Source organism: Cladophialophora yegresii (assembly GCF_000585515.1).
Source record: "Cladophialophora yegresii CBS 114405 chromosome Unknown aczIN-supercont1.7, whole genome shotgun sequence".
Taxonomy (NCBI): Eukaryota; Fungi; Ascomycota; class Eurotiomycetes; order Chaetothyriales; family Herpotrichiellaceae; genus Cladophialophora; species Cladophialophora yegresii.
In genome coordinates, this window is record NW_006913051.1 from 1,041,287 (window position 1) to 1,066,617 (window position 25,331).

Sequence of the window (25,331 nt, forward strand, 5' to 3'; positions counted from 1 at the left end):
ATGTCGACTGTATCTAGGAGCAATAGCACACAATCCCACACAAGCCGACTGCAGTCATCGAGGACAGAAGAGGGGAGAAATGGGTGAATGGGTTGCCGCCGCTTGCTGACGAAATGTGCCGGTCCCGCAGCCTCGGCCCTGCCTCCGCACTTTGCAATTCTTCTCTGCTGCTTGGTCAGTCGGCGCGGACCATTGGGTAAGCACCAACACTAGACTACAGTATCGAAAAGCATGCCTGCCTCACAACGAGACGACCTCCTCGCCGCGGCCCAAGCATTCTGCAACTCCTTCGCCAACAAGGAAGCACCTGCCAAAATCCTCAGCCATTTCTCGTCTTCCGACGACGTCCTGGCCTTGGAGCATGGCCTGCCTCAATTGGCGCCGTTCCTAGGCCGTGAGTTTCGAGGACAAGAGGGTTTGGAGGCCTACTTTCAACTCCTGTCTTCGCACCTGAAGTATGAAGACATGAAATTCGGCAACTTCGTCGTCGACGCCGAGGTTTCCAAGGTATCAGTGCGAGGCGAAGCAACCTTTACCTGGATCAGCACTGGCCAATCGTGGGATGAAGTCTTCACCTATGTGCTCGAATTCGATCAGGACAGCCGAGTCTTGGTCTACGAGGTCTGGGCCGGTGAGTGTAGACGGTGCGCTCAGAACTCCTACGCTAACGGCAGATCAGATAGTGGCGCCGCCTATCTAGCCAGCAAAGGCCAACTCAATCAATAGACGATTCAGTCCTCCAAGCCATCGTACCAATCATGATTCTGGCTTACACGGGTCGCAACAGCCTACCCTGCAGGGGCTCTTCTTCATGAGAGAGTCACTCACGCCGGACCTGGCGCGCTCCCCTGGCCCGACATTTAGTTCTTCGGCTTGCTGTCTCTCGGCTTGTTGTCCTTGGTGTCCTTGTTCTCAAAGACAAAACGGCCCTCAACGGTCTGGAGGCCCTGATCGTCGTCGTCAAAGCTCAAGCTGTAGTTGGGTTTCTTGAAACTCTGGACCGTGGCTTTGTAGAATGTGTCGGTATAGGGATACTTGGCGTACACACTCGTGCCGTCCTTGAAATATTGGATCGTCGGGTTATCTTTCGGGATGGGCAGGAGATTCTTCGCAAGCACCCGCCGCGAGGTTGGCTTGCCCGAGGAGGCATCGACCTCTGGGTCCCTCACGTCGTATTGAACGCTAGATCTCAGTCAGCATCGCTTCCCTGCGGTAGTGGATTCTCTAAGACTCACGGCTTTCTGTCCTGTAGCACCTTCTTGATGATGACATGGATACCCACGCCTTCAAGTTCATCTTGTGCCTTTTGGTCCTTGGTGTCTTTGGGGATCTTGAGGTCGGGATATTTGTAGAAGACTTCCACTTCAGGCTTCAGTTGCCCTGTTCTTTCGGCCTGAAGTCCCACGTTTGTCTCAACGCTGTCGTCCCTGATGGCCGATGGTGCTCGATTCTGGCTCGCTGTACTGGAGCTACGTTGGGATGTCCCCTTGACTCGTTTTATCAACTCCGCGCGCCCGTCTCCTGGGCTAGGCCCCGGTGAATCCACAGCATCCGAGTCGATATTGGATCTCTGCTGCTTCCGCGCCTTGGACTGGCCGTTCCGGGGTGCGGGTTCGTCGCTCGTCTTGAGAGTCTTCAGGATAGCAAGATTGCTGATAAAGTCTTCTTCCTCTTGGACCTTCCGCTCCAGCTCTGCGTAGCGAAGCATCTCCCTATAAAGCTGATCCAGTCGCTGCAGTTGTTCGGATGTACCTGTATTCACCTGATCAGGCGGACCAAACACAGGTTCACCGCAGTCCCACTCACGTCCATTGGCTTTCATATCGCCTTCAAGAGACATAATGTCGTCCCCGAGGTCCTTTTGCTTGTCGTTATACTCTTTGACCTTTCGGAGACTCTCGAGAGTCCGGTTAAGCAGATCATTTTCAAGGACTTCTGTACCATCCCGGCCAGTCGTGCCCCGGCCCGCTCTGGGGCGAGATGACATGTCTAGATGCGATAAATGGCTTCTTTTAACAACAGTATACGTGGTGATATGAGATATTCACGAGACACGCCTCCTGTAAGTGTCGGTCCATATGTGCAGGAAGACGGTGAGAAAGACTCATGGTCATGTCCTCAACCAAGTGGACCAGAAGAAGCCAGGGCCATATGCGGTTCTGGAGCCACTCAGAGCCACCCAGAGGATGATCGAACTGCGCTCGATGCAGAACCTCCCACCGCAATTTCTACAGTGGGCGGTTTCAGCCAGAGCGCATGTTCGCATGGCGGCGAGCGGACCGCTTTCCCGCTCTTCTCACTGATGCCTCAGTCGATATTTCTCGGTCCTCGACCAACCACGTTTTCCCGAATCTACACCTGCCGCTGCTGCTGCGATCAATACCCACTGGATTTTCAGCCGCTTTCATCTTCTTCACCGCCATCTTGTTCTTTCTTCTTCCTCTCGAGATTGGTCTCATAGTTAAAACGTCCTCGTCCCGAAGTCCGACTGAGTTTACAAGGACCCTTCACTTCGACAGGTCCCCATATCACAGCCAGAATCCAGACGTCATGCAGGTACCCCTGTTTCGCCTCCAGTGCGGTAAGTGTCGTTTATGGCATGGGAATCTCTGAATATTGACCTTGCCAAGGCTGTAACAGCTACGACTGGGGCAAGAATGGACAGGACTCTGCCGCCGCGAGATACGCTGCTGCAACGCCCTCAGACAGCTTCTCAGTGCAGGATGACAAGCCCTACGCTGAGCTATGGATGGGCACTCACCCATCATTGCCTTCCAAGGATCTCAATACCGGCCGGTCACTGCTTGACCTTGTTGCAGATAACCAGGCATTGATGGGAAGCGATATAACCGGGAAGTACAATAAGAAACTGCCCTTCCTCTTCAAGGTCCTATCAATCAACAAAGCCTTGTCCATCCAGGCTCATCCCAATAAGAAACTCGCCGAGGAGCTTCATGCCAAGGATCCTAAGAATTACCCGGATGATAACCACAAGCCTGAGATGACCCTGGCCATCACTCCCTTCGAAGGTCTCTGCGGCTTCCGGCCTCTCAAGGAAATCGCTCATTTCCTCTCCACCATCCCGTCTCTCCGCGAATTGGTCGGCGAAGAGGAAGCCAAAGCTCTCGAAGAGATCGCTAACACGTCATCGCCATCTGAAGCCGACGCCAAATCTCGCTTGAGATCGGCATTCAGCTCGCTCATGAAATCCTCCAAGGAAAAAGTCGCTGAGAAGTCACACGCCCTCCTGGATCTGGCGAAGCAAGGTTCCATCTCCCCCGGACCCAGCGTGAACACTTCCGAGGAACTCTGCGAACTCGTCCAACGCTGTAACAGCCAGTTCCCGGAAGACATCGGCCTCTTCGTGCTCTTTTTCTTGAACTTGGTCAAATTGCAGCCCGGACAAGCCATGTACCTGAAAGCGGATGACATTCATGCATACGTTTCCGGCGATATCATCGAATGTATGGCCAGCAGCGACAACGTCATACGCGCGGGCTTCACGCCCAAATTCCAGGACGTGAACACACTGACGGATATTTTGACATATGACCACAACCCCCCGGAGCAACAACTCCTCCAGCCGGTTGATTATCCGTATGTCACGCTAAACGACAAGGCATACAGCTCGAACAGTGAATCTTTACTCTATGACCCACCTATCGAAGAATTCAGCGTGGTGCGCACTGTGCTCAAGAAAGAAGGCGCCAAGGCTACGTTCGAAGGTCTCGCTGGACCGAGCATCATCATCTGCACGAGCGGAGAAGGCACCATCAGCGTGGGACCCAAAAAGGAAGACTTCAAGGAAGGCTGGGTGTATTTCGTTGGTGCGACGGCCGAGTTGGTGGTAGAGAGCAGTGCGCAGGAAATGGTTACATTCAGAGCTTTCTGCGAGATTGGCGACACGGCGAAGCACAATGGGGCGCATTGACTAGTCAACCCAGAAGGTGTGAAAAGTCGATTGTGAGGACAGCTCGACGGCGAAGCAGTGACCATGTCCCAAAGGTAATGACGCTTTATGCAAGTGATTATGACGGAAATGAACAGTCCCACTGTGAGTACGAGAGAGCCAGGCTTTCGAGGGCACAAGCTTGAACAGATTGATGCCAGGTAGATGGGGGTAAAATAGCCTCGGACTTGTAAGATTCACCCTCGCAACATAGATACTGTAGATGGCTCGGTTTGTCTCTCAGGCCGCCTCATCTGGTGAAACGAAGACCCAGAAACGGCACTGTATCGTCACTTTGATGTGAGCTGATTCGTAGAGTCCAATAGTGTCACACCAACCTCTGGCGGAGCTGGGAAAAGAGAGGTCGTAGTGCGCTAGTAGGAGGTCAGACCAGTCGTCCGATTTGTAAGCCTGCCGTCTGTTCAGTTCGAGGTAAACGACTTCTTCTCACCTTTGCCATCACTAATTAATCCTACGGCCTGGAAATTGCAGAGACGTATAAAGTTCGTCCGCGTAAATACCGCCGGCGTTGACGAGAGAGTCGTCCGTCAATTCCCCAAGGTACTGTAACATAAATTCATGTGGCGCTGATTTCCGTCCACATTCCTCCCATAATTATTGTACTGCCCGCTGGGCCCTCAACAACAACCACAATGGCTCCAGTTCGCGTGGGCATCGTAGGCCTTTCGGCAAAGCAAGGCGCCTGGGCGACATTGGCCCATCTGCCTCGACTGGCCAAATCTCCCAACTACGAGATCGTGGCATTGTGCAACTCGTCAATAGAATCCACCAAGGCGGCAATCAAAGCGCATAATCTGCCGGAGACGACAAAGGCGTACGACACGTACGAGGCGCTGGCCGCGGACCCGGACGTGGATCTCTATGTCGTCTCGACGCGAGCAGACACGCATTACGAGGTTGCCATGCCGGCCCTCAAGGCCGGCAGGAACGTCTTTGTGGAGTGGCCGCTCGCCGCAACCACGGAACAAGCAAAGGAGATGGCCGCCGCGGCCAAAGCGAAGAACGTCAAAACCATGATCGGGCTCCAGGGCCGCATGTCACCAAGTGTGAATAAGGTGAAAGAACTCGTGGACTCGGGGGCGCTGGGCGACATCCACAGCGTGAACTACCAGGGGGCCATCCACGTGTGGCAGAACAACGCGGCGAGCGACAGATATCACTATTTCATGGACCGCAGGGTCGGCGGCAACCTGCTGACCATCTACGGAGGCCACGTACTCGACTCGATACTGTACGCTGTGGGGGAGCTGAAGCCGGGCAGCTATACGCCGCTGGCCGTCAACCTCCGGCGGAAAATGCATCTCATGAAGCCTGACGGGTCGTTGTCCGAGGAGCTCTACGACAAGGACACGCCGGACCAGATCCTGCTGCAGGGAAGGCTGGATCGGCATCCGGCGGCGGTATTCAGCTTCCACCTACGGGCTGGAGACAGGTTCATTGGCTCTCCTGGCTCGACGTGGAGGATATATGGCACCAAGGGAGAATTGGCCGTCGAGTTTGCGAGCGCGGGCCCGCAGATGGCGAAGGCCTTGAGCATTCGGTTCTCCAACGCCGAAAAGGGCGAGATCGAAGAATTCGTCACGGACGAGGGTGGGGAGGAATGGACCGCGCTGCCGACCCAGGGGCAGAATATTGGCAGGCTGTATGAGGCTTATGCGACGGGGCAGCCTTACGCGGACTTTGACCTTGCTGTGAAGAGACATGAGCTCATTGACGAATTCTGGGCCACGATGGAGTAGTGTGCTTTCCCCAGATGCGGGATGGGACAGCATGGGAGCATGGGGACGACTGGTTGTAGATCCTGTGTGGCACCTGTGGCGCAAACTTGACCTCGACTTCACCATTTCTGTGCTGCGCTGCGTGACTGCACTGGACCAAGTAGCCCGTATGATGTTGGCTGCATAGTCATGGTCATTCATGGTCATGGTCGAGCTCTGACGTCTACTGGGGTAGAGGCTGCCGCTGCTCCGAGTGTTCGACGACGTCATCGCCACCTCCTCGGCTAGATCGAGCATGTATTCTTTGCCTGCCATCTGTGTTGGAGCTTGTGAATGCCACAGCAGGACGTCACAGACAAAGCCGACCATGTCTATAGCATTTCAAGTCAGGTGCCCACAGATTCAGAACGACTGGCAGATAGGTGGATTTCAATACAGGAGGAAGAACGCAGATTAATTTTGGAAATTGGCGCACCTGGATGAGGCCATGCTGTTCCGATTGCTACTCGTGCCGCAAGTGATTGACTCCCGAAAACTGCCGATGACAACAGGGCCCGTATGATTCGTCGGGTGCGGTGGGTTCGAACAAGAGTTGCCCGGAAGAAGAGCGAGCGAGCGCTGAAAGTGGATTCGATCCTGGTCATTCATCGGCGTCACAGACCTTTTTCTGGGCTTTGATCCCCTTCGACCTTTTTGCTTCAGTCTCTTTTGCCATCTACGCCTACACCAACAGCCTAAGCTATCTCATACACGAGAGCTCCCTCGTTCATATCCACACCTCCGCCACTTTTACCCCAGCTTCTATCACCACATCAGAATGGGCAAGAACGACGAATTCAAGGAAGGTAGGTGTCTCCTGCTCCACTGGCCTTTGCAGCTTCGCAGCAGCTTCACTTCTTGCTTTCATCGCTCGCAAACGGGAGGAGTGATGGACGGCGTGTCACGGTTGCGATCACGCAACTCGCGAATAACAGATTGTGTCTGTTTCATGGCCGCCTCGACTCGGCGACGCGCTCAACCACCCGTCACGCCACCGTCCCTACTCTACCGTAACTCTCGATGCGATATTCCGGTGCCGTCTATCTAAGCTCGAAACTATGGTTTGGGGCTACTTCGCCTACCTCCCTCAAGAGCTTGATGAGCTCGAAGTCGATCGCGGCAAAGCACACAAAGGAAGCTGCTGCGGAACAGGCTGCAAAGCGAGACCGGCAAGAACAGACATGGGACAGAAGCTCACATTCATTTACTGCAGGTGACGCAAAGAAGGGTGCCAACTTGTTCAAGACAAGATGCGCACAATGCCACACCGTCGTTGAATCAGAGGGCAACAAGATCGGCCCCAACCTGCACGGTCTCTTCGGTCGCAAGACCGGCTCTGTTGAGGGCTTCTCATATACAGATGCCAACAAGTCGAAAGGCATCACGTGGAAGGAGGACACTCTGGTGAGTTGCTCGTTTTCAGGATCTCATTCGCCTGTTGTCTAATCTTTAACTAGTTCGAGTACCTCGAGAACCCCAAGAAGTACATCCCGGGCACCAAGATGGCTTTCGGTGGTCTGAAGAAAGGCAAGGACAGGAACGACCTGATCACCTGGTTGCGTGAAGAGACCAAGAAGTAGACACCATCTGCACCGATCCGGATCTACTCGCGCCTCAGCTTCTTCGCTCGCGCACGTTTCGACGTTTCCTGGAATCATCGGCTGCTTGTATCATCAAGAACGGCGAGGCGCACATTTACCTAATTTGACGGTTGGACTTGCATAGCAGTTAAGCTACGGCTGGATGGGAAGCCGGAGAAGCCGGTAGACGAAGCTCCTTGTACATAGAAAATCCTCCTGCTACCTGGTCCTTCGAAAGCGTACCTGCATCTTCTCACGCGAGACTGGCAGAGCTAAGCTGTGGAGGGCCCATATCAATCATCTCTTCTCCGCTGCGTTATTCGTCTTGCCTCCCATCACTCTTTTCGCAGTACTAGAGTACTCGCTGATAAGCAATTGGCCCTCGGCAGCGTCGTGCAGCCTCCAATAAGGGCGACTCGTTGCAGCACTGGCAGACAGCCAAACCTGCAGCAAGGACCGCAGCCCCTTGCATCAAGCATCCTGGTCTTGACCCTGTCCAGCAATATGATTGGTAGCAAACTTCCCCTCTCAACCACGACACCACGGGTTGCCAGCTGTCCCAGCCTCCAGACTTTCCCTTTCCTTTCCTCTCTGTTGCAAACTTACAGTACCTGGCGCCCGCTAGCCGTGCAAGGCGGGATGCACGCTGCTTGTCCGTGTACCTCGATAACCGCGTTCTGAGAAGAGGCTGGGCCTGCAGAACATCCCGCATTCTGCCAGAGATGGACTTTCCTCTTTGGCAGTCTCAAACGGTGCGCCCTCTATTCTTTTGTCCCACCGAAACAATAGTTGAGGCTTCTCGATAGTGGTTTCATTGATACCATTGTTGCCTAGTGACAGCTATATTGAACCAACCGCGAGTCGTATTGATTCTCTGTGAAGGCCGGCCTCTTTATCGGCCTGTTGCCCCGCCTTGACCTCTCGCGCAGCCTCGCATTAATGAGTTCTTCTCCTTTCCTTCGCACGCCTCGATGTTCGCCATGATGCAAGCGAGGCCCATGGAAGGCGTCTACTCCGAGCCTCTGCACGAAGATGCGCATTCGCTGGAGGCTTCGATAGAGGACTTCGAAGAGCAAGAGCGCCGCTCCCCTCTATTTCCGGGCTTCAGGCCAGAGCGAGCGGAAAGTGAAGCTGACGATACATCAAGCGCTGGGTTGCCGTGGTCGCCGCCGGGCTTCAAGAGTCGCAATTCGAACGCGAGCAATTGGTTTCGGCAGGATCCGTACGGGAAATATGACCTGCGACCGTCAGTCAGCCCTTCCAGGTCAAGGCAGACGAGTCCCGAGGCATATCAAGATGCGATCGAGGGCGACCCAGACATCACAATTGCGGTCAATACCCCTCTGCCTGCGGGCACAGATTCGCCCGTGAGGGAGCGCTCGCCAGAGGTGGAGCCCCAGCATAGCGCAAAGCCCTTCGCGACTGAAGAACCCATATCCGCAGAGAGCCCGAACAATTGTAGTATTTCCCCACCCCAAAGAGGCGGCGACTCACTAATAGTGGAACAGATATTCGCTTACAGCTGCGTGCCGAAGTACAACACCGGGAGCCTTTCGTGCCGTTTCTCAATTTCGTGCAAAGGAAATTCGACGCGGTGACCAAGACAAAGTCGGCGACAGTTGTGTCGGTTCTCGCGACCATTCTACTCGCTTCGCTTCTACGCATCATTCTTGTTCCACCGATACCACCTCCGGTGCCGGACCTTGTCAAGGTGTCGACCTTGGCAAAGTCGTTCGAGCCGCTCATTTTCTATTCGGAGAACGGATATACGCAAATCACGGCCCTGCAGGAGACAAGCGTGGCGGTATGGGATCTAGGCGAGTCGGTCAGAAGTGCAAACATGACTTCAGCGCCATTGATTGTCCGTTCACTAGACGAACTATCCGAGAGCCTGAAGACTCTGGGTCTCGAGCTAACGCGGTTCTTTGCCGACGTGGATTCAGATGTCGACAGCATCCTGCTCGTCATGGACTGGGCTAGACGGGAGCTCGAAGGGGTCACGACAGGACAAGGCGCATCACTCAGCGGCGTCATCTTTGATCACCTGCACGGAATTTTCAACCGAGGCGGCCTACTCGAGACGTCCAAAGGGCCGACAAGTCTGGGAACGTTCCTGACCAAAGTATTCGGGGCAAGTTCGCCGCAGAGGACAAGAGCGACCCTGACGAGGACGTTCCACGAATTCGTCAACGTGCTCGAGGAGTCGATCAACAGCGAGTTGACCCACTCGGCGGCGCTGTTCGCCTTGTTCGAGTCGATTGACCGACAGTTTTTGAATCTACAGCGCACGGTCGTCCGCGAAACAGACACGCAAGAAAGACTGGAGAGCGATCTCCTCTCGTCGCTGTGGACGAGGGTGATCGGCCCGAACGCCGCGATGCTGCGCAAGTTCGAGAAGAACAAGCAGCTCTTGTCGAGCGTCCGGTCGAGGACGGTCAACAACAAACATCTCCTCATGGAGCACCACACCCGGTTACAGACGCTGAAAATCAACCTGGAAACGTTGCGGCGGAAACTGGTGAGCCCGTTGGTCAGGCGCAACGATTCGGTCACGATCGACAATGGGAGCGTCGTCGACCAGCAAATCCGAGGCCTGGAGGGGACATACGAATACCTGCGGGGAGTCCGAGATAAGCAGAAGAGTATACTCATGGAGATGGTGTATGGGGCAAAGGCCGGCAGACCCCGGCTTGTGGGTGTCAGCGATGGGGCGGCAGGGATGGGAATCGACGCGTGAGCGGGATAAAGACCGCGACGGAGGACCACCCGAAGAGGTCGTCAAACACTGCGTCTTCTTCTGCTACTGTGTATTTACTGTGTATTCGAGTTGCCCGTCAGTGAAGAACCAGCTTGGACTCCGTTCTTCGCGCTCAGTATTCGAATTGCCACCTCGGTGATCAAGAACCAGCCTGTATTGCATACTTTGCCCTCAGTACCTAGATGTTCGATGTGCGGCGCAGTAATATGGAGTCAGCGAGTGTTCCGTACTTACAGATACCTACTTTGTCGTCCGTATTTTGTGTGTTGAGCCGTCCTCGCCGTCTATTCTCGGCTTTAAGCCAGTCACGGGCGCCATGCACGATTCGTTAACTCCGGCGCAATTGAATCATTTGATTCTCGGAACTTTTTGGGTTCTGTCTCAAAGCACCGTCCTCCCCCCTCCAGATCTTCACTTCGATTGGACTCCGTACACAAGTCAACAATCATACGCCTGAAGGCCTGGCGCCCTCGCGCGAGTCGCTCGCTAATTAGTTCATGCGTTCCTAATCACAGAGTACTAGTTCGCCGCATCCATTCTTCGACCTCCGCCGCACGCGGTCCCACGACCACCAGCATTGAGGGGCTTCCTTGGGAACACTTATTCCTCCTCACCTTCTTTTCTGAGTGACACGCTCTACTTGCGCTGCATAACACTGCGCTGCATAACACTGCGCTGCACTGCACTGCGTGGTTCTCCATTTATTTCTATTCAAGGTCAGCAGCAGAACCGAACCGAACCAAACAGAGACCAGCAGAGACCATGCCCTCCTCACTCACCTCCTCCCTGCCCTTCTCCCCCGCCGAGCTCGCGTACCTACATACATCGCTCTCGTCGACCCCGCCCATCCGCCCAGACGCGCGACCCTCGCCAACAGATTTCCGTGCCTTGCGCGCCGAGACGGGCGTGCTCCCGTCCGTCAACGGCAGCGCGCACGTCGGGTTCAGTGATGGCCGGGAAGCCATTGTGGGGGTGAAGCTTGAGGTTGAGCGCACATTCTCGGTAGAAGTGCGGGCGAGCACAAGCACGAGCACGAGCGCGGGGCTGCAAGCGAAATCGATAATGAAAGCAAAGGGAGGCGACAAAACCCGAGGAGAGGGAGGAGCAGGAGCAGGAGCAGGCAATGATGGAGAGGCTACGGATGTCGATGTCGATGTCGATATGAACCCGAACGACAGCCCACGAGGTCAAAAAGGTAGAGGCAGCCACGAATGGGTCACCCTCAGTCTCACGCTACCCGGCCTACGGGACGATGACGCCGGGTTGGTATTTCTCGAGGAGATGCTGAGGGAGCCGTTGGTAGTGGCTTCCTCGTCTTCACGCGCATCTCTCCAGGACAGCCTGGTCATCAACTCGCGCTGGCACTGGCACGTGTACATTGACGTGCTGCTCATCTCGGCGACCGGGCTCGCGAGCTATCCTCTCCCGTTGCTCAGTATGGCCACGCATCTCGCGCTTCGGGACACGCGGGTGCCGCGCCTGAAGAGCGAGGGCGAGGAAGATCCCGTTGCGGATGACGACTGGATGGCGAGTGCGTATCTGTACTCCAGGACCGGGACGGAGACAGGGATCCCGGTGGCATCAAGACCCCCTGTCACGCTACTGGTCGTGGTGGTTGGCGAGAATGTCATTTTCGATCCGAGTCGCGAGGAGTTGGCTGTTGCGGACGCTGTCGTCGCCGTCAGTGTCGGCGTGGCGAGTGGTGGTGAAGGCGGCCGTGGTGCTCGTGGTGCTGAGTTTGAGGTCCTCGCCACGAGAATGATCGACACGCCCGCGAGGGATACCATGAAGGGTGTGCCATTGTTAGGCGAGGTAGGCGAGGGGGTCGAAGTGCCTGGTATTTGGAAACCTCGAGTCGGGGGGATCAAGAGGTCGATGCTCAAAAAGGCGGTCAATACGGCTTTGACCGGCGGCGTCGCTAGGGATGTCATGGACGGGCTGGACGGGTTTTTGGATCTCGAAACGAAGGCTGCAGTCGGTGCAGGTGCTGGGTGAGGGTGAAGAGGAAGGAGTGGCATGAAGCACCGTCTCCAACCCCAGTGGGGGCTACTTACGACGAAATGCGAAACGCAAACACAAACGTACCGGGGAGCCAGCTGAGCCGTCTTACCACTTCGTGACTACGACATGATCGTCACCAGATGAAACGGATCGAAAGCGTCATGTCATATCATGCAATGCAGGGAATACCCACCACATCCAGCGGGACAAAGGAGTGATATGATGTGATGCATTCACATCCTTACCAGTACACGCAACGCCTGTCGACAGGACATACGATACCTTGCACGCATGTCGTCTACGGCCTGTGTCGGCATCCTAGCATTACAGAGGGAGGGATATACGTGCCTTCTACGCTCCATGTTCGGCATCCTGGCAGCGGTATCTTTCACACATGCTGTACACGCTCTGCCTTCGGCATCCTAGCATTTCAGAAGGCCGATCATGAGCACAGGCTTCCCCTTGATCGGCAATCATATTCAGCGCCAGGTGCATATGGCTACATATGTACCCACCAGCAATAATCTTCACGATTCTCGCTCTAACTCTCGAGAAGATCTCAAGCTCAAGCTTCGATCCCGACCGCCTGCCTGCCACAGTGACCGACTGTCTGTCCGCGATGAAGCAACTCAACTCCCCGCACCCACCGGTAGAGCATAAGCAGAGCAGGAAACTCGAGCCCAGAGTTGTGCCCACCGAACGGCATCGACCCGCCTGTGCACAGAGAAGAGCCTTGAAGACTTGAGAAGGCTGAATAGAGCCCAAGTACGAAACTCCAGTCATGCCAACGGCAGCAATGGTGCACCGCTTGTGCAGGAAAGAGGCTTGAAGAATTGAAAAAGACTGAACAGAGCATAAGCAAGAATCTCGAGGAGAAAGTTGTGCCAACGAAATAGCATCGCACCACTGGTGCAGGAAAGAGTCTTGACTCTTGAAGACTTGAAAAAGGCCGAGCAGAGCATATATAAGCATGAACTTCGAGCGGTCTAACTAATGTGTACGTGCTGCTTGTGCACAGCGAAGATGCTTGAAGGGCGAGAAAGGCTGAGCAGAGCATACTTAAGCAGAGCTGCGAACTCGAGGATTGTGCCAACGAAACTATGCACCCCTCCTGTTTGTGCAGAGAAGAGGCTTGAACGGTTGAGAAGGCAGGACTCGATGCGCATGGCTCGGACGTACGGGTAGCCATTCGAGAGACTCTTCTTTTGCATTCCAGACGGGCAGGGGATGAAGGTTGGACAATAGACGAGCACGCCTCGACAATACATCCTGTGCCCAGAACGATCAGCATGAGCCAGCGATCTCGGTTTGTATGTATGGCTGACCAGCGGACCGGCTGGTGTGGGTGATACTACTGTAGAGACAAGTTAAGTCTCCCATGAAGTATGAGGGCGTGCCTGAGGTAGATATGTACACGTGTATAGATCGGTTTCGAAGGTGTCCGTGTCCACCTTGTCTCTACCTGCTTACGGTACTGTATCCGTCTACCCAGGTATGCATCCATCAATCCTTCCGCGTTTGACAGTCCTGACAGTCTTGCCCCTGTGGCGCGTGTTGCCTCTGTTATCTCCCGACGCTGTCTCTCTGTTGGTTCTGCCTCCTGACCCTGTCTCCGTCTCGAGAGTATACTCAACCGTCGATCCTCGATGCTTTACCGGCGTCGTGAGCGGCCTCTGTGCGATAGTGCCACTGAGCAGCGAATTTGCTTGTGGATTTGATATCGTAGGGAGAGAGGATGATTTGGACCACAAGGGCGACCACCGGTCATTGTGTGAGCGGGCGAGCGGTTGCGTGGGTGAGTGGGTGAATAAGTGGTCGTGTGAGTAAGTGAATGAGTGAGTGAGTGAGCGAGTGAGCAGGTGGGCGCCGATCGGGTCAGTGAATGAGTCTACCCTAGGTGACAAGATACCATGTCAACAGGTACGGTTAATCCCGTCTTCGTTAATTGGGTAGCTGGCTGTGCTCGGTATCAAATCTCGGGCCCTCCATCTTCTAGACACCACGTGCTCTCATTCGTCGCTATCCCGTAACGATATGTATATGTTGTGTTTTTTGACATCAGGCGGCGAGGACATCGATCTCCCACGCAATCCTGGAACGGCTGCCTGGGGAAGACTAAGGCGCAAGAAATACCATGCGTGAGTGAGGCTCACTTCCATCTGGTTTTCCCATGCTGGGTCGTGACATCGTGATGTGCAGCTGAGTAGTAACATTCTGCTGTCAAGATTGCACTTTGCACGCTGACTGCATGGCGATGTAAAGTCGTTTGCGCGACTGTCGACAAGCACGCACTCATCATCCCTTGTCTCTCAACTTTCATCCCAAGGCCGGAGCCTCCTCCCTCTCTCCTCGTTCATCTCCGGATCTTCCGACTCCCTGACCGTCTCCATCCACTGCTCATACAATTGCTTGTGCGTCGCTTTCGCAGCCTCCCAGCCATCGGTCGAGATCCACCCTTCCGAGTTCGAGTCCAGCACCCGGATCAGAAAGATTTTGAATTTCAGCACCGTCTTGAAATCCTCCCACTGCTTCGCATGCTCCGCGAGTGCCTCCACTAAAGGCTGATAGGGACATGACCCTAAATGTCCCAGCTCAGGCCATGGCTGGGACAGGTCGATCAATTCCTGCCGCAACGCCGGGGCGCGGTCCCGCCAGGACGAATGGCAGACCGCATCGGACTCGGGAGTATTTCCGCCAGCGCCCTGGCGGCTGCGAGCTTTGGCGCGTATCCACGGAGTACGACTTCGAAGGTCTGTTGACAGATATGGCGGTCTCGGTCCAGCTTTTCCCTATCTTTGACATCATCTATGTTTACACGTAACTCGTCGTCCATTTCAGGGATTGAGGAGATATTTGGCGAGGCAGCAGTCAGATCAGGCGACTCGTTCGCGTAGACACAGGTTGGTTCCACGTAGGTTGATTGCCAGTCTATGAGGGCGGTGATCTGCGTCGGGTCGTCGCGCGAGACGTATATGTTCCTCTTGTTGAGATCAGGATGCAGGAGTATCGGTGCCGAGACGTCCCGAATCACGGGGCTCCCATTTAAGCCCTTGATCACGGCTTTGCTGATTTGCAAGAGCCGAACATGTTCCTCCACTGAGCCACGGTACGACAGTTCGGCGGCATGCTCTGCCTTTGAAAGGTTAGGGAGCCGCTCATATGCCGCGTCCAGCAACGCATCGGTGTACTCCCGAGTGTAGTCCCTTTGGCTTCTCGTTAGTGACGTTGTCAAAGAATGAGCGCAAATAGAATGACATGGTATTGTACGGTACTCACATGGCCCTCGGTTCGTCGGACGCTCCCGTTGACAGGTAGTCTCTTCGCCACCGTATTCCCAATACTCTCTTCCGCAATTTGGACCGACCACAAACCCATCAGCGACGTTGACCACTTTTCCTGAGTCTCTCGCATGCGTGGCGAAATGCAAGCTTCCGTAGGCGGAAAAGGGGAGTTTCGCCATCTCCGCGACAGCATACGCCAGGCTCTTCGTCACCAGCATATGTTAATGCGTATCCATGGTCGGCCACACCTCGTGCAGCTGAACACCGCTACGCGAAACGCCCTCCATGATGATACATTCTGCTCCCACTGGATTGCGGGCGTCGGAGTTCCAATCGAGAATCTTGGGAGCGGGGATGCTTGTGTGAGATCTTAATGTATCGTATGAGTAGAACGTCCGGGCAGAGCGGCAGACTTACCGTATGCCATTGTGACGACTTCCGAGCTGGTCATCAGATCTGGTGAACCAGCCACACGGAAAGCCAGCTTTGCCACGATATGTGCTCCATTGTCCAGGGAGAAGATGAATACTCGGTTGAAGCCCCCCTCCGTCTTTTCACACTGCACGACGCTCTTAGCTCCGGGACATACGTTTATAGCTTTCTGGCATAATAGAGCGAAGTCGAACTTCAGAGATCGAGCTTGCCGCTGTGCCTTGTCCCGGTGAAGCCAACGGCCGCTGGTGTCAGTGGAGGGATCAAGCGATGCGGTTGACTGAAAGTCTCCTCCGCCGTGGAAGGTCCGCTTCAAGTCCATGCCAGTAGATACAGTTCTAGGATTTGCATTGGATTTGTGGTGAAGCAGATGCGACCATAGCTGGGATACGCGTCGGAACATGGGGAAGGGACACGCGGTTTATTGTTTGTTTGTGGAAGAGAGAGCGACGCTGGTTCGGGTTCGTCTGCGTAGTCTCCGCTATCGCCCAGGTGCCACTGGAGGTAGTTAAGGCCGGGGTCACTCATCTACAGTCAATACATGGCTCATTCGATTTCTGGCCGCTCTCCCACATGCAGAGCCAGGGATGGACATGATGGCCGCGGCCCATAAGATCGTCGAGGCGTGAGGTGAACGACATTCAAGCACCGGTCACTTAGATGCATGAGATGTCCATGGCCCACGGGCTAGGTGAGGTGCAATTTGCCTTTTTGCAACCCGCATCCGGTGCAGGCCCTAGGTAGGTACAAAACACAAAAGGATGCTTAGATAACCATCTTGATGCCATAATCCGACCATATACGGAGTACGGAGTACTTTCACGCGCATCATGCATGGCGGAGGCTACTGCACGTCGTCGACTTGGCGCTGACCACTCCACGCCACGCACCCAGCCGAACTCTTTCCGTCATATTCATTCGAGCCCTTCGTCGACCAAGACCCCCTCAATCCTCTGGTCGGCCAGCATGCCCTCCACAAAGGCGAAAGACGTGACCAGCTTTCGCAACCGTGACATGGTGCTGACTTCCAAGAGTCGCATCAACGCCTTGACCCGGCTCCAGAACCAGTCGTATTCGCTCTTCTGGTCCGTCAGTCGGGCGCCGAAGAGCCCGGCGAGCAAAATCCAGAGCAGAAGATGGCTGGACTTGCCGGTCCAGATAGCGGCCGACCTGTTGCCAAGCGCGACGGGGGAGATTTCGTTGGACGGCAGCAGGATCTCATGCTGCAGTTGCAGCTTCAAGCGCCGTGTGACCAGGACTAGGTCGATGGATATGTCGCTGTCGGTCTCGCGGACTGGGAAGCCGGTGGCCAAGGTACCGGTGCTGGTGTTGGAGATGGATCGGAGGAGGATGATGAGCGCCAGGCGAAAGCACAGCTCGTCCCCGTAGCTGGGTTGTTCGAGCAGGCGAAGCACAAGCGATCGGCTCTTCCACTGGGCCCACTCTCCCTCGAGGCTATGGAGGTCAGACTGCTGGTAGGAAAGCAGGAGCGGTGGCAATTCTCGCACAAGCTCCCGGAGATCCGGACTGTAGCCTATCTGCTCGAGCGTCAGGAGCAACGCCGAGCAGTGGCGGACCGAGACTGGATACTGGTCTTGCCAAGCGAGAGGCTGGGGAATCATCCCATCGCCGGCAAGGTGGTTAAAATGACTAGGGCCGGTTGAGTCGAGAATCTTGGTGGCATCAGCCTCGAGAAAGATGGTATTGTAGCTGAGCAGGTCGTAAATGTACTGGTCCAGCGTCGAGAGCCCCGGACTGAGCGACTTCCAGAAATGTTTGAGGACGTTGAAGTGTGTCTTGGATTCTTCATACCGCTCCATGTACCAGCCGCAGACGCTTAGACAATAGATGTCCAGGATGATCTGACGGTCCTGGATCGCTGGCTGGCTGTTATCGTCGAGCAACATCCGAAGGCATTGCAGTGCCTTGTGCAGATAGATTTCCGGTCCGTTGTCCGGACGGAAAGACACTCCACAGACTCTTCGCATAGGACTGGCCGTAGCCGCTAGTAGGGCATATAGGTGGACGCTCTTGTTCATGCACCCCTGCATGATGGCGCTGATGCTTGAGATGTGCTGTATCGTGGCGGCGTTGGCCGACTTGCCGCCATTGCTACCCTGTGACGTGGACAGAAGCGTAAAGGAGAGAAAATACTGAAGAATGGGCTGGACGTCGCCGTCGTTCGCGAGAGGCGTCGAGTCGAAGGGATTCAAAACCGCATACCTTGTTCCATCAGGACTTGACAGTGGCGGCGTCTGGGGTATTCGACGCTCGTGCGACATCGCCCGTGATCGTGGCTCGGCTTCAGGGCTGCTCGATGAATCTTTCTCACTCGTTGCTGTACTGGCCTTCTCCGATGGCTGTAGCGTCAATTTTTGAGAGCGCTTCTCAACGAATCGGCCGACTCTCTTCGCTGAACCAGAGCGCTTTGACTTGACTGACTTGCTAGGTTCCTCCAGCAGCCGAGACACACGGCATCTCATCATGCATTTCTCGAAGGCCAGGGTGTCGGTATGGCGTGGACCACCTGCCACATTGGCGCCCTGGGACATTGCGACCCCCTGGGCCCAACGTTGAGCATGGCTGTTGATGCTTGCAGCCGCGCTGCGGGTAGTGGAGCGAGATAACGTGTCCGAGGCGGGGGTCTTGACAATGAACAGAAAGGGAGCCTTGGTCGAGGCTGGCCGTTGAGCATCGATCTTCAGGCTGTTGAATGTAGCGAACTCGAATTGAGCAGGGTTTTCGTTCAAGACAGCCATCGAGGTTGCCAATTGCAGAGATCTCCGTTCAATGAGAGCTGTTGCAGCTCGTACCCAGAAGCCTGGGTGTCTTCACGCTTCGGGGTTTTCTCTGCACGCCAATATGCACTACTCAATTATTGTGGCTGTCAAGGCTACTTGTTGTCGAAGCTGGGCGGTCGTAGTCCCCTGCGTCTGGGTCGAGGAAAGTGTGTCTGAACTAGTCGAGGTTCAAAACGTAACCGTATTGATGGGGATTAGCGAGAGTAGCATTCCCGCTTGCGATGGGTACGAGGCAGAAGACCGAATGTCAATGGCTGTCCGTGCTGCAGAGGCAAGAGTTCCCGTTAGCTCATCATGCACTGCTTGGTAGACGCCACTCACTAACCAATGAAGCAATGGGCGTTGCGAGCAGGTCGAGGCTGAAGCGTTTCTGGGAGTCGATCTGTTCCAACGCCGTCGAGCTACTTCAGGTAGGGAGTGATAAGACCTCTTGGAGGTATGTGATCAAGCCGAGACACGAGGGCAATTTGTACGGTTCTTGTGCTGTGAATGAGCTCTCGAATCTGATCCACGCTGGTGCCCGGGGAGTGCTCTGTATACAGCCTCGCATACTGCCACCCCCAATACCTGTCAGATACAAGCAGCTATACAAGTGGAGGATGACTTATCGACTTGCCAAATTTGGCACCGGGGTTTTCAAGCAGTGATTGGCTTTTAAGTAGATCCCGAATGTCTCTGGCCATCCAGCACACCGTGATCTTGAGCCCCATTGGGATAGCGACTCCCGGACCCGCTCTGCGTGATCCATTGTGGAGCAGGGTTTCAGTCTCCTGTTCCTGATAAGGCTGCTCCAGAGCCCGTAGCCGTGAACTGGAGAGACACCCACCGCGCGTCTGGAAACCCTCGTGAGCCACACAAACCCGTTGTTGCCGCCTGGGGGTGCTTGAGAGGGCGACCACGATGTCCAGAGTCAGTCTAGGCCCACTGGCAGTAGTCCTCGGGCCCAGCAATCATACGAGCTTCGTGAGCTTAATGCAAGTTGCCGCCTCCATATACACCGATTGTAGTGTTTTGTCATGCCGATATAAATAAGGCTGTGTGCCACTGGATTCTATACGCTCGCTTCGGCCCTCTGCCAAGGCGGCTGTTCTCCTGATAGCGAATCATATATTCGCCTTGAATGTCTGTGAAGAGTATCGTGGACAAAAGCCGACGACCGATGCTTTACCGGGCTTCGAACCCCAGGACTGTCGTCCCGGAAACAAGCTTTCACCCTGTCAGGATCCCGTTCGGGAAGTTGGGGCACTCGGCGCGCAGATGAGCCAGTCAGCACATGGCATGGCAATACGACAGGGCTGATCGCTATACCAACGCATACCGACACCACCGTTCTTCCCCGTAGCTGACAAACATGAACGAGTACAATAGCCAGCGCTTTGAATCGGAGAAGTGTGTAGCAGAGGCTCGGGTGCGATCCGCCTTCTGGCCACCTACGTGTCCAGGCCGGGACAATGCCATATGAGATTATGACCGGCTATTGCTTGTAGTATCAATCGTAGGCAAAACACCGACGCTGGCTGAGCCATGTACACAGTGCTCAAGCATGGGTGCTTCTGTGGGCTCTGCTGGTGATGAAAGAGAGTCCAGGAAGCGCTAAACTGAGCTAACTCCGGCTCTGGTGCCATGTCGTGGAGAACGGTGTGAGTATTGGGACAGAAGTCCTGGATAGCCATGGAAGCATTGTGGCAAAAGTACCGGTGGACAGTTAGATGCAGGTCATTGCTGACAAAAGACTTCTCATGCTCGGGTACCCAGTCCACATCAGAAGCGCCAACGAAACGACACCGCCGGCTGATCCCCGACTAAAAGTTGCAGCCCATTTTCTGATGAGACGACGCCCAACGTGTGTTGTGCAGATTACCGTCAGCAAACAATACGAGGGATGGTGTCGGGACCCGGTCTCTCGCGCTCTGGGACACCCCTCGCTTTTATGTTGTAGGATTCTGTGCATCTCGGGGCGAATCAACGCCGCATCCCATATTTGGCTTGCACAGCGTCTCCGAATAGACGGGCTGTTTCACATGGAGCGCTCGATATGGTACGTACCATAATATCAGGGGCACCCACACTAGTCTCCAGGGCCGGCTCAGGACATCCAGCAGGCGCCGGTCTAGCTGCCGGTTGGCGAACACATCGTATTTGTCATGTCATGGGCGGGCCTGGTAAACTGCTCTCAAGCGTGCTTCGACGGTGACATTGGCCGAGCCTGGAACACTCTTGAGAGCCCATGCCCAAGCAGAGACTTGTGGACACGGTCATGACCAAGAAATCCGAGATGTCCAGTCTATTTCATATCTTTTTTACGCAGGGATGATCCATCCAAGGCCGGTGCATGGGATGAGACGTTCCCGGCCACGGGATTATCAGTTGCCGATGACAGGGCTCTCCATTCAAGTTGCAATTAACGGTACGGCTGGGGTGGAAAAGGAAGGAATTGCGGCTCTCTGGCCATGGCCGGTGGTACTCGTACCTGGAAGGAGGTGTGGCGTCGATCTTGCGGTTCTTAGTCGGAGCATTGCTACTTTCAATTGCCCTCACCTTCATTGCTCACAAGGACCAGCTACTTTCCACAAGTACTTTGAGGTTCACGTATTGATGACATCGTCCTTTTGCACACCATCCTACTACTTCAAGCTTCACAACCGGTCTAGCCTGCGTCTTCGGCAAGACAACTCGTGGCCCATTGGTCACAGAGTCGGTGCTGGACCGGGAGTAGTCAGCAGCGATACGGTTCTCGAGTCCTGTCATCCAAACACCGGTTGTTGCTGGACGTTGTGGGTGGAAACACTCGTGTTTCCCGCAACTGAAAATTTGCCCAGCCCCGAGCTGGACCCTGAACCGAGATCCCTGAAGATAAACTCGTGTTCAGAGGATTGCAGTTTCGACCAGCCCCAACAAATCTTTGGTTCTCACCGAGGGCCTGGTCGGGCTCGTTGTAAAGAGAGAGACGTTGTGGGTTTGATTGGAAAACCGGACCTTGTGTCGAGCTGCTGTGGCGCCAGGACTTGTTGTCAACCTCTCATGGGACGTCCAGTCCATGTGTATCGTGAAAACAGCTGGCAGGCCCATAAGAGTAGAGCAGCGTCGCGCTGGTCGAAGTTCGCCCCGCCAATTCACGCCCGCTTCATCGTGGGAAAATGGACTTTATAAATGCGGTCTGCCAATCTGCCTCAGATCACTCTTATACTCCAGACAGCACACAGTGCCGGCGTGATTACGATTGCCCACCGTCACAGGTTGGGGTGCCTCATCGATACGGCCAAGCATAAGGTGCAAGTCACGACGACTCGCAGAAGGGCTGGGGGACCTGCGAAACTTTACCCCAGGAGTGCAGTCATTCACATGGAAGTATAACCTGCATATTTGTGTAGCACTCGCCTCTTTTACCTGGTCTCATAAACTGCTAGATTGACGAAGGCGACCTAGAGTAGTCAGGCAGCAACTGAGCCGCGCTGCACCATGGCGAAAGACGTAGGTGATTAATTGAGAGCTTATCAAAGGCACGTCCGTCAAGTTTCGCTGAGAAGTGGCTGGAGAGAACAAAGCATCGATCCGACCACACATCATTGCCCGATCGGAAAGTCTTGAAGCCCATGTCTTCCAGAGGACACGATAATTACGTATGCCGTACGGAGTACACGATCCTAGAATTCTTATTGCCGTACTCGTCTTCGTCGAGTGTGGGGACGTGCCAAGACAGTGCAAATGGACAAAACGTGCCAAGCCAGGTTTGGCAGTCAGAATCTCGCACGCTGCTGTTCAAATTTCGGCAGCTTTCCAGCGTCAACACACCTCGATGGTACTTACTTTGGTCGGTGATTATGCACCCGCAGCTCTGTTGCGCAACTCAAAGCAGTCATAGAGCTTTGCGTGATCGCTGAAGCTCGTCCAGGAACGGGGAATTAGCCAGCTTTCCTGCGTGCTCCGGGTATGTCCCGCTGAGCTCACCGAAGCCATGATGAACTCCGTACCACCGAACTCAACCCGCGCTGCAGGCGCTTGAACAAGAGGTACGTAACCTGACAAGCAATGCGTCACCCGCACCATTTTGCGAGCACTCCATTCCACCCATTACTGTCCTTTATGATGAAACAACATATCCAAAAGCATAGTTCAACTGAGACTCCACGTCTGTGAACGAACAACATCCCATCATTTGAGTATTTCTGAACACCTTGGACCCTTGATTCCGCGCCTTTTTCTCCACATTGTCCTGGCCCAGTCTTGCTGATGTCGTCTACGCAGGTACGTTTGCCATGATATTCTTCAGGCCTTCCTCATCTGGCTACTAAAATCCGAGGTGCTGGTTGCAAACACGACCGGTGGGATCGTCAGTGGCTTCTGGAGTTTAAGCAAAGACCAGATCGGTTGCATCAGTTTTTTGATGGATCAGGCACATCAGGCTGTGATTCCTGCTACATCGATACTAGATCCCCCGTTTAGTCCAGTCTCGCAACACGTCCAGAAGGGTCCGATCTGCTTGTGATCGACTCTTCAGTTAGGAAGGGGTACCTCGTGTCGTGTAACCGTAGGAGGGAAAGATGTACGGGGTCTGTTTGCTTTGTAGGGCTTCCGGAGCTTGCATTGCAAACCTTTTTGTCTATGACATCTGTGGAGAACAACTTCGCTTCTTGGCCGCAGTAAATGGGGTTGACGAGGCTGAGGGCACTCGTACTTGGATTCTGAAGGTTGAGGCGTCTGTTCCAGTCTCGGTCCCTTGTCAGCCCGATGGCGCTGTTACCTCGTACACAGTACTGTGCTAGCCCTTCGGGTCCTCAGGGATTACCCCGCTGCTGAAGTCACACAAACTTTGTTCTTTGTGCCTGTCAACTGAGAAAAGATTGTAATATGTGCAACGTCGTTACGAGTAAAAGTGGTGTAGCAGCTACATACGTCAGACCTCTCAGAGCGTCCGGCTTCACATGACCGTTCAAGTCCATCTCATGCTTATTCGAGGCCAACATGCAGATGCCTACCGGCTCATGCCAGCCATATTCTCTGCTTCAAAATATCATGCACGGTACTCTGTCCTGCCAACAATGGACATAGTGTACTCCGTACGCTGTAGAACTTTGGTCTGTGAGCTGGACAGAAAGCAGGCTGCCACAGGATGATGCTGCAATGCCTCGAGAAGTTCGAGTCACAAGAACATCCCGCTGCCGCGAGAGATTGCCACGTCAGTGTGCTCCGTCCTGCCGCATGTGCCGGCGGTCCTCGTCACTGCAGTCACCTTGACGGCGAGTGGCCAAGCGTGCATGCCAGGACGCAGAAGCGTGGAACCCTGCCGAAACCGACATGGCGGGGAATGATTGACAACGAATGGACATTCCCCTGCTGATCACCGACCCATTCGTGGGCCGTGGGCGTGAACCAGTAGAACGGAACAGATTGGGGCATTTCCACACGCATCACGGGTAGCACGAATTAAGTGCTGGATAGTGGGTGTGACGTCGATGCTGACTCGCTGCCTCTGTGCTCGGAGTCTGCGCTGGCTGCAGCCGAGGGCGGGTCGCAACGGACCTGACAGGCAAGTTGCGAGTTTCTGAGTCTGTGCAACTTCCTTGGATGCATTGCTGTTGTGCGCTCAGCCGGGCAACGTGCATGCGAAACCGCAGCAAGGTGCATCAAACAGTCCACTCAAGTTGTCGTGAAGACGGCTCGCGGTGGGATGACCAAAGGTCGGAGTGAGCAGAGAGTGAGGCTACGACTCGACCAGAGCCCGCTTTTCCCACTTTTTGGCTCCTTTCCCACCGCCTTTGCCCACTTCTCGCTCACCTCTCGCTCACCTCACTTCCCTCCTTCTGACCCATGTGCTGCAGCAGCGGCTTGCTTATAACCAACAGTCCAACCCGTCTTGCTCTCTTCCTCCTCTTCAGACTTGTTCTAGTACATGCTAAAGCTCGTGACAAATTCTCGACAACATCTTCACCGATTTTTTTCCCAGGCAACGTCAACCAACTCAGTCCACATTGGCCGTTAGGATTATACCCACAGGACAACCATTTACTCCGGACACCCAGGAAGTGCTTCATTTGCTTTTGCTATACTCGAGCTCTTCTCCGGGACTTGCTATCCACAGGATCTGAATCGACAACCAACCTCAAATTGATACCAGCCGGATTATCAGCGTCTTGAGGTACTACAGATTTCCTTACTCTTTCATTATGTTATGCCTGATTTCCTTGTCAAACCACCCCGGATCCCTCTTGCGCGCGGACGATGTCCGACATGCGCATACAGGTCCCTTGCAGCTTTTAGCTCAAGGTGACACATGCTTCAGAGCGGTGATCGATGATCACAACTCAAAGCTTCTGAAATGAATGTTGATCAGCGCAAGACCCAAGCGGACCTATGGACAACCGAATGGAGCCAGTATGATCCTGGATTTGACTACACCCTTGCATTTTCCGTGGAATGGATTGCCTCGAGTGAACCTCTGCATACACCAATGTCGTGTAATGCAGAGACCGTCTCAGCTGGACCGCAAATCGCTACCTCGACAGCTACTTGTCCGGCATTCACGACAACTCTCACCCAATTTCGCACCTGCTCAACGCGAAGCAGCTCAGCACAAACACGCTACATCCACTATTTGGCGACATCATGAAGCTCAAGGCCGTACTGCGTTCCTCGCTATGACCACTTTGCACCCAAGGAAACCCGTGGGATTACCCAGAGGATTGCGAAAGCGACTGCCCTGAGGAGATTAACCGACAACACTGACGGCATAATGTCCACCATTGACACTCGG

General features: G+C 54.6%; 9 protein-coding genes across 9 annotated transcripts; 6 read left to right on the plus strand and 3 right to left on the minus strand.

Annotated features, from left to right (window-relative positions):
- Positions 1-231: 231 nt before the first annotated feature.
- On the plus strand, positions 232-726 carry A1O7_09507 (uncharacterized protein; the record flags this gene model as incomplete). Its single annotated transcript, XM_007763495.1, has 2 exons — positions 232-631; positions 680-726. 2 exons carry the CDS (start codon positions 232-234, stop codon positions 724-726), a joined length of 447 nt encoding a protein of 148 aa, XP_007761685.1.
- A 134-nt stretch (positions 727-860) lies between these two features.
- A1O7_09508 (uncharacterized protein) lies at positions 861-1,987 on the minus strand (the record flags this gene model as incomplete). Its single annotated transcript, XM_007763496.1, has 2 exons — positions 861-1,182; positions 1,236-1,987. 2 exons carry the CDS (start codon positions 1,985-1,987, stop codon positions 861-863), a joined length of 1,074 nt encoding a protein of 357 aa, XP_007761686.1.
- Positions 1,988-2,550: 563 nt separating this feature from the next.
- Positions 2,551-3,931, plus strand: A1O7_09509 (phosphomannose isomerase type I; the record flags this gene model as incomplete). The annotated part of the gene is made up of 2 exons (XM_007763497.1): positions 2,551-2,581; positions 2,631-3,931. The coding sequence occupies 2 exons, from the start codon at positions 2,551-2,553 to the stop codon at positions 3,929-3,931; spliced, it is 1,332 nt and encodes a 443-aa protein (XP_007761687.1).
- Positions 3,932-4,602: 671 nt separating this feature from the next.
- Positions 4,603-5,709, plus strand: A1O7_09510 (uncharacterized protein; the record flags this gene model as incomplete). Its single annotated transcript, XM_007763498.1, has 1 exon — positions 4,603-5,709. One exon carries the CDS (start codon positions 4,603-4,605, stop codon positions 5,707-5,709), a length of 1,107 nt encoding a protein of 368 aa, XP_007761688.1.
- A 1,038-nt stretch (positions 5,710-6,747) lies between these two features.
- On the plus strand, positions 6,748-7,307 carry A1O7_09511 (cytochrome c; the record flags this gene model as incomplete). Its single annotated transcript, XM_007763499.1, has 2 exons — positions 6,748-7,131; positions 7,185-7,307. The coding sequence occupies 2 exons, from the start codon at positions 6,748-6,750 to the stop codon at positions 7,305-7,307; spliced, it is 507 nt and encodes a 168-aa protein (XP_007761689.1).
- Positions 7,308-8,287: 980 nt separating this feature from the next.
- Positions 8,288-10,044, plus strand: A1O7_09512 (uncharacterized protein; the record flags this gene model as incomplete). Its single annotated transcript, XM_007763500.1, has 2 exons — positions 8,288-8,765; positions 8,816-10,044. 2 exons carry the CDS (start codon positions 8,288-8,290, stop codon positions 10,042-10,044), a joined length of 1,707 nt encoding a protein of 568 aa, XP_007761690.1.
- A 783-nt stretch (positions 10,045-10,827) lies between these two features.
- A1O7_09513 (uncharacterized protein) lies at positions 10,828-12,060 on the plus strand (the record flags this gene model as incomplete). The annotated part of the gene is made up of 1 exon (XM_007763501.1): positions 10,828-12,060. One exon carries the CDS (start codon positions 10,828-10,830, stop codon positions 12,058-12,060), a length of 1,233 nt encoding a protein of 410 aa, XP_007761691.1.
- A 2,315-nt stretch (positions 12,061-14,375) lies between these two features.
- Positions 14,376-16,182, minus strand: A1O7_09514 (uncharacterized protein; the record flags this gene model as incomplete). Its single annotated transcript, XM_007763502.1, has 4 exons — positions 14,376-14,855; positions 14,882-15,269; positions 15,438-15,462; positions 15,765-16,182. The coding sequence occupies 4 exons, from the start codon at positions 16,180-16,182 to the stop codon at positions 14,376-14,378; spliced, it is 1,311 nt and encodes a 436-aa protein (XP_007761692.1).
- Positions 16,183-16,693: 511 nt separating this feature from the next.
- Positions 16,694-18,538, minus strand: A1O7_09515 (uncharacterized protein; the record flags this gene model as incomplete). Its single annotated transcript, XM_007763503.1, has 1 exon — positions 16,694-18,538. The coding sequence occupies one exon, from the start codon at positions 18,536-18,538 to the stop codon at positions 16,694-16,696; it is 1,845 nt and encodes a 614-aa protein (XP_007761693.1).
- Between the last annotated feature and the right edge of the window lie 6,793 nt (positions 18,539-25,331).